Source organism: Lepidochelys olivacea (assembly GCF_965140295.1).
Source record: "Lepidochelys olivacea isolate rLepOli2 genome assembly, chromosome: 6".
NCBI lineage: Eukaryota > Metazoa > Chordata > Testudines > Cheloniidae > Lepidochelys > Lepidochelys olivacea.
The window spans coordinates 26,914,898-26,926,820 of NC_140416.1; the positions used below are offsets into that span (position 1 = coordinate 26,914,898).

Genomic DNA, 11,923 nt, shown 5'->3' on the forward strand with positions numbered 1-11,923 from the left:
CTAGATTAGAAGTGCCAGTGATTTATTTAATTCCATCTTCCTGAAGGACATCAGTCTCCATGTTACTTTTTAAAGTATTTGTATATAAATATCAGTGGTGCTGTTCTGTAAAACGTAGGAGTACCTGCAACCACATTTTTAGTGTTGCTCCTATCTCTAGCAATAATGGGGATGCATGTACAGCCATGAGGAGATAACCTGATTCTTGAGGCGCTAGTTTGTGCCTATCTTTGAATGTAAATGCAATTCTGATGTAGAAACTATTTCACGATGTAGGGCTGACATAGTAGCAGAAACCAACACTACAGAAAGGTTGTATCCTTATGTACAAAGTTAATTTATTTACCTATCACTATTATACTAATATCTAAAACTAATAGAGCATCTTTCATAACAAAGCCCCTCTGGGGTGGTTCTCAGCTGCTCTTTAACAGTGCACAGTAACAGCCTAGGAGCGTCAAGTGTGCAAGGACCTGAACACACTTTCCCTGGTCCAGCAATACAATTAAGCATGTGCTAAGTCTTATGTAAGTCAATGGTCAAGTCTAATACCACTCCTGGGAACTTTTTCCATAGGAATGCAGAGGGGAAAGGGTCACCTACAGAATTAAGCCAGCTACATCCTGTAGCATATTGATTTTTCCATTAGAGACTCTTCTGTGTGTTAGTATTAGAGATCAGTTTACCATTAACTGTAATATACTATTCACACCAAGCTGGGGGCTGCAATCAATATTTTGGGGGCATATTCTCTGTTATGTGGTGCGAAGGGAGTGGAGCAAATTAGAGTAGCCCTTAGGCTGCTATAACCTGGGCTATGGCAGAGATTCAGGGATCACTAACTGGTAGCTTGTTCTCAGTTTCTCCTCCCCCATTTCCCCTGGACTGGGTAGTGGGTCCCAAAGAGATGCCAGTCAAGTCACTTCCTGGAGCTCCTTAGGCCTGGCAGGGAAGAATGCAATAAAGTACGTAGAGCTACTCCCTTATATAACACACTGCTGAGACGTTGTGCCAGCCGAGGAGCTGCAGGCAGATTTTCACACCTGAGAGATTACATGGGTGCTGAAGGATAAGCTATGGTTACTAACAGAACAATCTAGCAAGTGTCTTGCTGTGCTACAATATTACCTGAACAGCTATGAAATGAAGATTATGAAAGAAACGTGAGCCTAAATGCTGGGACAGAAGCCAGAGGGGCTCAGGGCAGGTGTATAGTCTGCTAGCATGCAATTAGTTGCAGGATCCAAGATTTTCAATCCTGATTTTGTCAGTGTGAATAAAACATCCAGTTTAGCTAGGTGTGCCAGTCAAATTTTTGCTCTTTCTTTAGCTCTCTCACACCTGTGTTTAAAAGAACCTGACTATGGACATAAATGCTACTAAACATTCTAGCTGGGAAGAAACTGACCTCACGCCTTCAGGAAGGTTTAATTAGGAGAGATGTACCAGACTGAGTTGATGCGAGAGCTATGGACTGTTGAATACTCCAAAACACAGAGGTGCTGCATGGATGTTGGTTCCATTCAGAGTACGGGTGAAGACCATGACAGCATGAGACTGTTGACAGTTATGTGTTAGATGGAATTTCTCATGGCAGAAGCTGGATTTCAGACTGTAGGAAAGCCAGCCACTGAGACTAGAAAAGGCAGCTCAATAAAGTCCTAATTGAGAAAACCTGCCAAATATTAGCAGTAGCAGGGCAGCAGTTTTGTTGGTAGATTCTTGTTGATGTTTCCTTTTGGGACAATATCCTAATAGTTTCCCCCTTACTGACACAAAGAAGTAAAATTCTCTTAAATTTCACATGTATTTTCCTTACTCGGCAAACCAAAGGCATTAGCTAATGACAAATATATTAAAATCAAAATGGTTCCTACCATATTTTTCTCTGTGTGTATACATCTTCAAAGGTGATTTAGCTAAAGCAAACTAAGGCCACTTTGCTGTGAATAAGAGCATCCCTATAGAGTTTAAATGCACTTTAACTTCACAGTTGTAGTTAATGTCTTTACAATCCTGGATGTTGCATATAAACAGGCCCCCCTCAATGGTGAAATAGCATAATACGCACATTTTGCCTTAACAATAGGGAAAGTTAAGAACCTCTTCCCAATTTTTATGTATGCATTAGAGACAGTGGGAGTAGCTGAAAAGATGGTCAATGATTCAACATCAATGTAAAATGGCAGTTGATGAATTCCTAGTGCTTTCATGAATATTGGCAGCTTATAACCACCATTTTATGGAATCACTAAAGATAAAACAAAGTAAGGTCGTTGGTAAATAGAGTGTGTGTATACACACACACACTTTTTTTTTAAATGGATGGCTTCTGTACTGAATAAGTGAACAATCTATGCACATTCTTTTATATGCAAATAAAATGAAGGGGTTACTTCCTCGCATATTGCAGGAATGTAAAAAAGGATAAAATAATGTATAGGGGGCACAGAGGGACACACATCCATAAATCTATTTGCTGGTCAAGGTCTAGTACTGTCACATTTTTTGTAAGCACTTAAATTCAAAAGTTCAGTCACTTCTTTGCCTTTCCCCCTGTCAAATATCACTACTCCTTTCCTGAATGTGAAATATAGTATGGTTATTTTTTAAAATGAAACCAGCTCAATTTCATGTTCAAGAACTAGGTTAAAAAGTAAATGCAGATTCTGATTAAAGTCACTTTTTGTGTCACCTTTAGTGTATAATCACACGTATCTGGTTTAATACTGCTTGTTTTTTCCACAAAGTAACATTTGTTCAAAGTCTTTCAGTGTAGCTAAGGCTGAAGTACTAATTTTCAATTATCTTACAATCACTGTACATATTTCAGCTCATACAAATTAGCAAACAGTATGGAAATAATCACTGCAACAGATTATCAGTAAATTAGAAACACAGCTTTACCAGATTCAGAAAAAAGTTGTAAGTTTCATCAAGAGCCTTGGGTAAGCTTTTTCTTTCAGACACGGGTGCAGATAAAGTTCTGCTCTCCCATAAAGAAATGCATTCAGAATGTGTGCAATGTGGTATTCCTTTTGTGATCCTCAGATTAATTCTGATGACCAATTTTCAAACAGATGCCATTACAATAATAGTTGAGAAAATGCATATAATACGGAAGTTTGATCTTTAGTACACCAAAAATATATGAATTTGCAGAAGATAGGGGCTTGTTTAGTCCTTACTATGTCTTAGCACTTCTGTTTCTTTCTTTGTGCAGACTAGAGGATTTGGTGCAAGGAAAGTAAGAGGTAGCATGCCTTTCACAGGTAATTGTGACCAACTCTCTTCACCTCAGTTTGATCGGTGGCACTCAAGCCGTGGGGACTGCATACTACAACTTTCCCTGCACATCCCTTTAGTTTGCATCCCCATCTTTAAAAAAAGTGTCATTAAATTGAGGCACCTGTCATTTTCCATAGCAAAGTATCTTTTCCTTTCAAACGAACTCATTTCCTGGTTGTTGTTTATCTCCTGCAAATCTCACTTTTGTAGAGAGAAATTATTAAAACTAGTATGTTAATATGAGAACAAACTCCCTCCCCAAGCACTGCTTTTACCTAGCTCTCATGTAGACTGCAACTCAAGCAGTTTAAGGATCAAAGTCCTTCATTTCAAAAGGGAAATCTACACCCAAGAACTTATCCCTCTTGTACTATAGCTGTCAAAAACAGGCCTAGAGAAGTAACTCAGAGTACATCTACACAGGGATGAAAAACCTGTGGCATAGCCATGGCTAGCCTACGCCAGCTGACCTGAGCTCCAGGGGCTCTGGCTGCAGGGTTAAAAATTGCTGTGGCAACATGTGCACTCAGACCCTCCTCCCTCACAGGCTACCAGAGCTCAGGCTCCAGCCCAAGCCCTGCAAGCCCAAGTCAGCTGACCTTGGCTACCAAAAGGTTTTTTTAATCCCTGTGTAGCTGTACCCTAAAGGCCCTCTTCTGCATCCTGATATGGTGTGGGGGCCCCCGAACACTGATGGAGTGCCACAGACATCAGTAGGACTCTGCAGGGGAACAGGGATTTGTAATCACAACCTCATTACAGAATCAGGACCTAAATGAATAAACCTGTTCTCTGGCAATTATGTCAGACTACTGCTGGTATTACCAGACAGAACCAAGATTTGAAGTTGTATTACACTGCAGAATACTGATGTCATTGCTACAGTATCAGAATCAATGTAGCATCAGGCAACTCTAATGAAACCTTATTTCAAAAACAAAAACATCCAAGCCAAAAGGACACCAATAAAAGAAAGTAGTGTCAGAGGTTTGACAACTACAATGGAAGGAGAGTGGGAATTAAATTTATTTTCATCCAATGCATCTGTTTATACTTTACCCCCCAAAAAATTACACTCATGCCCATAAAAATGTCATCCATGGCATCTGAAAGCAAGCACTATTTTTTTTCATCTAAAAGAAGGGTTTTTTTAAAATCATAATACAAAAATCTGTGCTGTAAGCAGTCCTCCACTTTGCACTAACAAAAAGACTTAATGTACTTTAAATACAAAGACTTATTAGACCTGAAGTTATGAACCGCTGGATTTAACAAACATCATTTTGTAATTGCTTTTCACATCTTTCTTGCTTTCTGGATCATCAGCTTCACTGTCTTTTTCAGCAGATTGCAGTTCTTCTGCAGATTCCTCTCGCTCTGACTCAGAGTCACTTTCAGAGTCCTCTGGACTTTCAGGTTCAGGAGAGTATCTGTTCACATCATCTTGTCCTTCAGCCTCCTCCAGCTAGAATAAAAGTCAGATTACAAAAGGAAGCTAAATCATTCCCCCAAGCAACCTCTCATTTTGCCATTTAACATACAAGTTCAATGAGTTTTCACTAGTTGCTACATTGTTCCTTTTGTGTTAGTGGTTGCAGATAGGACAGGGGATTAAATAACAGAAGTACCAGATAAAACCCTCTCAGTTTTTAATATAGAGAGGATTAGTCTGTCAGATACTGGAATGACTGATTGTCAACTTCCTTGACACCTGAATTACAGTGGTAAATGGTACTAAAGTTCTAGGAACCCTTGACATTACTAATGCAGTAACTGGACCCTCTCCACTTTGTTTGCTAACATTTAAACAGCAAAGGAAGTAAGTTTTTAAACAATAATGCTTTATGCCGGGAAGGATTTTTTAGCAGGGAATTTGTGTGCATACAATAATGCAGCTACTTTGTGGTTGACCACTAGCCTCATATTACTCATCATGAAGGAACCAACAAGAGAACTTGGAAACACTATCAAATGCAATTGACCATGCAAGGTTTTTACTGCTTCGTTACTACTTTAGCTTTGGTAGGAGTTCAAAGAGTCATGCTTGATGCAAGAGAATTGCTGCCACACTGTAGCCAACTTTAATGTGAGCCACATTATTTTTAATGTGAGGGTCATCAGGAACTCATGTGCAAGACCGCAATGCTTTGTAAACCTGATACTTTTTGCAAATACAGCACATAGTACCATGGAAAAAATTCTCAATGCACAATCTGATAAGGATGGGCCAATGCAGGTATAGCTTCTATTTACCCAAATATGCCTTTAAGGGAAAACGTGCATGTATGTTTGGAATAGTAAGCGTTTGCTAGTGTGGTTCTTTAACTCAAGTCCAGCAACCTCAGAAAGTTTTCTACGATCATCAGTATTGGCTCTGACCAAGAGTAAACATTCACTGATATTTCAACCTCATGCTCAAATATCTTTTTTCTAGGCTTCATTTAAAGAGGTATAGTTTCATAACTACCAATTTTATTTGGTCTTCCTTTACTTTTCTACCTCCTCCGGACACTGGTGGTCCTATCCTTCCCTCCCTTGAGACTGCCTCATAACTACATGACTGAGGAGATATAGGATCATTTGAAGATTTCATCTATGTCCAATAGTAATTTCCTACCGCTTCCAGATTTCTATCTCCCTACCCCTTCTTACATATAAGAACTACACAACATAATTATAACTGGAGCATGCAGTCACAGAACCTCAGGTTCTGATTGCACCTCTTTGAGCTAAAGCAGTTTAATCTAGGTCAGTACATGAAGAGGAAGCATCCCCCAGCCTTTCCTAGGGAATCTCAAGAAATGGGGCTATCAACTGGGAGTGTATTTCTCTATCTGAGTTAGTGCTGAATGGATGCCCCAAGCTTGTCTTAAGGCATTGTGCTACTCATGTGGGTACTGGTTTTTGGAAGATGTGAAAAGCCTTAACCATTGTAGTCATTAAAGATTCCACAGCAGGTGAGAGTCCCATAATTATTTTGGTTAATGTTCTGTCTACTTAAATTCCCCTTGCAGTCAACTGAATAAAATATTTTTCACTTCCTATGCTAAATCTCCTATGGGTAGAGCTGCTATGTGCTGTCAATCACCTGCTATATTACATCTCTCAGGAGCTTAACATAATCTAGCTACTGTAGAGCATGAATGTTTTCAGGTGTTCAAGAATTCTCACTGGTACCTCTGTGTCCAAGCACAGGAAGCTCTTGGCTCCCGCAGATTTGTCCTTGGTAAACTTGTAGGGGCACTCTGGGATAGAGTAAGTTTGACTTGTTTAAAAAAAAAAGTGGACACGCGATGTTTGTCATTCATTTTCTTTGCCCACTGGAGCAAGCCTGTCTGCATCAATAAGAGTAAGTAAACTACTACCTCACTGAAACCAAGTCCACAGTGTCGTCGATTTCTTCCGGACATAGTGCTGTCCATGCTTTGCTGGAACTGAGACTCTAGGTCTTCATTCATTTTCTTGTCTTCTTCCCCTGCATGTCCAGTGTACTTGGTTATGGTTCAGTCAAATTAACAAAAACATCTGATTACACAAAATTACCAGATCTTTAGGATTAAGCACTGTATCAAAAGATTTAACACAATTTATTGGGTTGACTATTTATTGCATAGTGAATACACCATCACCCTTGTAAAGTTGCAAGTAAAATACTCTTACATTGTAATAAAGGTGGAATGATTATCAAGTTCACCACAGGCTCAATATTGTACTGTGGATAGTACTATAAACAGGGTTTACTAGAACGTAATACTACCTTCTAAAATCAACCACTTGTCTACACTAAAACAGTTCATTTTTAACATTACCCCATCCTCCCACTATTACCATTTTTCATAGCAAGATGAAAATGTTATATTGGAGCAGGAGCTTCAAGACATTCATTTGTGCAGCAAGCAGTCTCTACACTGGCAAATCAAGGCACTGCAAACCAATGGTTAAAATTAAGTAGCACACACACAGCAGTAAGTCAGAAGTTCACTCCTGGACTTAATTTGCTACATTTTAGATGAACTACCTGTGTCTTGGGCCACTTCATCTCACACATAAAACAGAAGCTGCTTAGCTTTCTTTTCACCAGCCATGGGAAGCAATTTGAAAATTAGCTCTTTTTTATGTCTATTAAATAGATGCTTTCACTTATGCTATCCTGCTGCTTATTTCAATAAGTTATTACAATTTATTTCAACATAATTATATTGTCTATCTAGGTATAGCCTACAGGTATGGGTATATTATATCTAGGTATATCATGTCTATCTAGGTATAGCCTACATTCTGAAAATGTTTAAGAACCCTTGGCCTAGTTTACTGTGAGAGAGAAACCAGGGACTTCTAGTCCTACTCCCATCTGCCACCGACTTCCTCCCTTGTAAAATGAGAGATAATTACTTATCCTTGCTGTGAAAATTAGTGTTTGTACAGTACTTTGAAGGTAACTATATACATTATTATTAAAGGAGAAAAAGACTGCCGCCTGTGGGAAACAGGAGGATAGCAGACAAAGAAGATTACTTTACACAGGAACAGAGGAAGTTGGCTGCTTTGGTCTTTTAGCAAGGAGCAGGGCTCTTGTCAAAACTGCCTGCTAGTGATCAATAATAACTCTTTCAGATATCGATCCCAAAGTACTTCACAAAGGACGTAAGTTTCATCACTGACTTGCCCAAGGTCACCAAACAGGCCAGTGACAGAACCAGCAATAGAACTCTAGTTTCTCACATCCCAGTCCAGTGCTTTTTCCACTAGACCACATGGCCTACCTAGATCAGCTAAGAAGTTGTTACTACCAAGACAAACTGGAGAAAATGCAGAGGAGTCTGGTAGTTCCTATTCTATACAGCTAAGAGAGGTTTTAACAAAGCTCTTATTCCATACTTTGTCCAATTTCAAACTTTATTTCTTATGATAAGGTCAGAGATATCTTGGCTTCTGATAGTTAATCATCAGAATCTATGGGAAAAACACACCACCTTGCAGAGTCATCTACTGATTAGAAATAAGTTATAGTTTTGCATGTTTTAAGTCCATGGTAATTCATCTCAAGGTTTGCTCAGTTTACAAGAAAAAAAAATCTTTCTAGGACTATCAGGACTACAATCAACAGGGACTCTGAAAAAAAATCAAAGCACAGGTCTAATTTATACACAACATCCTCCATCAAAGGTCATCAGCTGGTAGTGTAACTGGTGATGATGCATGAAACATAATACAGCGCAGCCTACCAGTTTGCAGCTATACTCACTGTGCTGATGCAGCAATATGATTGTTTTGCTTCTATGCCAAAAAAAGGAGACTGCATATGTGGGCCCCAGTTTTGCTAAGCATTTCAGCATGTGCTTAAATTTAAGCACATGCTGAAGTGCTTTGCTGAATCTGGGCAGGAGGAAGTAGGCCTACTTTTGCTGCACATGTCTTTTTCAGTCACTATACAGACTAGTAAAAGAGGGTATGAGATTATGCCAGCTCCCAGAATCTCACTTTTAGTCACAAAATTGAAAGCCCCCACTACAACAGTAGTGAAGGTACAAAGACTCAGCTCTGCCTCCCTAGATCAATGTTAGTTTACAGACTTCTAATTTGCATCAGCTATCAAACTGACCTGTTCTGAAATGAGAAGTTGATCTGTGGTCTCCGATAACAAGGCGGCCAGTGTGTTCTTTCTAAAAGAAAATGCAATTTGTGAACTCTGACAGCTCTACCTACATACTAGAATTCTTGGATAGACACACCCTACTGCTCACTATTAACAAGCTTTTTTTTTTTTGGGGGGGGGGGGGAGACATGTATTAATGAACTCTTTCATCTGCCAATGACTATCTGTTGACAAAGCTAGATTAATTTTTACCTTCCACTGATCATATTGGAGGAAACCCCAGGTACTCTCTACCCTTCCAACCCCCAAATCTTTTCCTCTTTAGAGTGACACTGGCAAGTAAAAAGGAAAGGATGACTACAGCCCTGCTGAAGTTGCAGCAGGAGGGACAACAGATCACCTGAACCCAGAATTATAATCCACAACAAAGTTTCAAGTTACAATCCAGGTTTTACCAATTACAGTAACAACTCAGCCTCTCTTTGATTCCCCTAGAAATGACTTGGCAGCTCAGAATCCTCCCCTACACATCTTTATTTTCTGTTTTCTTTTTCCTTCTTTTCCTCCCCTTACTGGACAGAAGGCCACCTGATGGACTGAACTGGTAGCTCCGTAGGGCTGTTTGTTCTTTTCCAACGAAACACTCACACAGGATAAGCAAAGATGTGGCCAATGGGCCTTAACCCACAGCCCTGAACATGAGAGCCAGCACCATCTTCAGTTTCATTAGGAGCCTCTGTGGGAGCACAACTTGCAGTTCATGTAAATCCCTGGGTTAATCCAGGGTCATGCTACTATCCCCAATAGCACTAAATTACTCTGTTAGGGCAGAGAATGACGACTCCCCCTAGGTTAGGGAAATACAACATTAGAGAAAATTAATTAGTTTAATGGAAGGCAAATTTTAATTTTTGCCTCCAATTTAACTAGAAGCCACCACATCTAGTAATTGACGCCTGTATAAAAGAAAAAAATTGCAACATTAAGCTATATTTTAGGCACATATGAAAACATTCAGGCTCCAATATTGGTCTCTCGTGATTATATATCACTGGGTACCTTCCACATTAATCACATGAAAAACAAAACTTACAATATGCAATGTCCACACATGTAAGTGGATTTAGATTTTGCCCTGTATAAGTAATTGAATTCCAAGCCATCTGATTGTGTTTGCTACTGAGTTACTCCAGGCTGGTTGCTTACATAAGTAAGATGTTTTAAAGAAAAAAACTTTGACCTTCAAGGAAGCAGTATCTTATCAATAACACCAATGCATCTTCACTTCCAAAGAAAACAGAAAACACTATGCAATCACTTTCAATGTGATCAGTGAATAGTTTTGTCATTTTAAAAATCCTTCCCTAATAGCAACCACCCTTTATTTACATGGAATGCTTGGATTTAAATAGATAATTAACAAAATCTCACCTTTCCTGCTCCCATAAGTCTCAAGAACTTTTGCTTTCTTTCTTCATTACCTAAGTCTACTGCCTCCCAGCTGCTCGATCCCTGCTGGAAGATAGAAGGTAATAAATTATTTTAAAAAACAAAAACAAATAGATCAGTTTCAACTAAAAGCTTGTTTATATTAAATAAGATATTCCAAGTTATACATAATTTGGACATTTTTCCAATGCACTATGATGCAACATTTACAGTCATGCAATTTCAATACATGACTAAGGCACATGATCATGACCTACCTCACTCATTTAATAATGTCAACTTCGAGAAGTGTTTTAAAGACATGGATTTTTTAATAAATAGGCTCTTGAGAAGAGTGAGCAGGGAAGGGAGCAGGAAGGACTTTTAATAAACTAAACCGATGCAGATGCAGCCTCAAAGGTGGTCAACAGGCACTAGAAAGAGATCTTCTTAGAACATCAACAAGCCATTGAATAAATTTTAAAAATGCAAGAACGGATTCTGACTTCTGAAGCCATTTGCTAAAAGCTAACATATCTAGCAAGAATAAATCCATGAAGAACTTGCATAGGAAGGGAGAGAGAAAACTCACCTCCAGCAAATGAAAAATAATCGTACAGTTAACTGACAAGCCACCTTTGAACTTGATCAAGATTCACGTCTATCAACTATAAAATAAAATCTTGACCACGGGGGAGAGAGGGGCGGGCCTCTCCGGGAGGCATAACAAGCGCTGAATGGTGCCAAGACCCGAGCAGCGGCTCGCAGGCCGGGCTCGCAGCGGCAACCGACCACCTCCATTACACAGCGAGCACCGGGCAGTCACGCAGCAAACGGCGTTCCCGGCCCGGAGGCACATCCCCTTTGACCCGCCTACTCCCCCCCGGCTGCTCAGGGAAGGCGGGCGGCCTTCGCAGCGGGGGGGCCCGAGTCTGTTCAAGCGGGACAGGCGCCGGGGCAGCCCAAGGGAAAGCCTCCGGTCCCTCCCCGCCACCGGGCAGCGCCAGAGCCTCGAGAGGGGGACGGAGCCTGGGTCATCGCACCGAGCGGCGACAAGCCGACCCCGCCCTTACCCTGGGGGAAGGGGATAGTCTCCCTCTCCCCTCGTCGCCCCAGGCCTCCCTGGCCCGCTCGCCTCCTCCGTCTCCTCGCCCAGCTACTTACATCGGGGGAGGCCGCTCGCTTCACGCCGTGGCGGGGCTGCGTCTCCCTGGCCGAACTCATCTTCCCTCAGGCCGCCGGGCAGGAGGCTGCGGGATCGGCGCCCAGGCCGCGGCCCTCACGTCTTCCTGCGCGGCCTGACTGGCGGCAACACAGCGGCAGCCTGGGCAGCCCCCGCGAGCAGGTCAAGAGCCCGGCAGGCGCCAGGCACGCTGGGAGTTGTCGTTCCCCTCTGGTGACACGCAGCGGTGGAGGGCGGGAGAGACTTCACGTCCCAGAATCCTCTGCGGCGGGAGAAAGGGGGCCGGTACCGGCCCACGATTGGCCGAGGCGCGAAGCGTCCAGGTCCTCGCAGGTGGCGACGAAAACACTGCAGCAGCCGGGTCCTGCTGAATAACAACACGCCGAGGCTGGGAAGACCGGGGTTCGAGTCCCCGACCCGCCGGCGTA

The 11,923-nt window shown here is 41.5% G+C and overlaps 1 protein-coding gene across 2 annotated transcripts; it reads right to left on the reverse strand.

Moving 5' to 3' along the window:
- Positions 1 to 2,878: 2,878 nt before the first annotated feature.
- LOC311522149 (small acidic protein) lies at positions 2,879 to 11,681 on the reverse strand. 2 transcript variants are annotated; one of them, XM_084631146.1, is made up of 5 exons: positions 11,477 to 11,681; positions 10,316 to 10,396; positions 8,891 to 8,951; positions 6,654 to 6,763; positions 2,879 to 4,753 (listed from the first exon to the last, which is right to left on the reverse strand). In XM_084631146.1, the coding sequence occupies exons 1-5, from the start codon at positions 11,534 to 11,536 to the stop codon at positions 4,541 to 4,543; spliced, it is 525 nt and encodes a 174-aa protein (XP_084487272.1). In that variant the 5' UTR covers positions 11,537 to 11,681; the 3' UTR covers positions 2,879 to 4,540. The 2 variants fall into 2 exon arrangements, with proteins under 2 accessions (XP_084487272.1, XP_084487271.1); XM_084631145.1 differs by having other exon boundaries at positions 10,316 to 10,399.
- Between the last annotated feature and the right edge of the window lie 242 nt (positions 11,682 to 11,923).

Coding starts and splice junctions, on each gene's coding strand:
- LOC311522149 (XM_084631145.1), bottom strand. CDS start 11,536: ATGAGTTCGGCCAGGGAGACGCAGCCCCGCCACGGCGTGAAGCGAGCG. Junction 8,952..10,315: donor GACTTATGGGAGCAGGAAAG/GTGAGATTTTGT, acceptor ATTTTCTTTTAG/AAAGAACACACTGGCCGCCT. Junction 4,754..6,653: donor GTGGACTTGGTTTCAGTGAG/GTAGTAGTTTAC, acceptor CTTTTATTCTAG/CTGGAGGAGGCTGAAGGACA.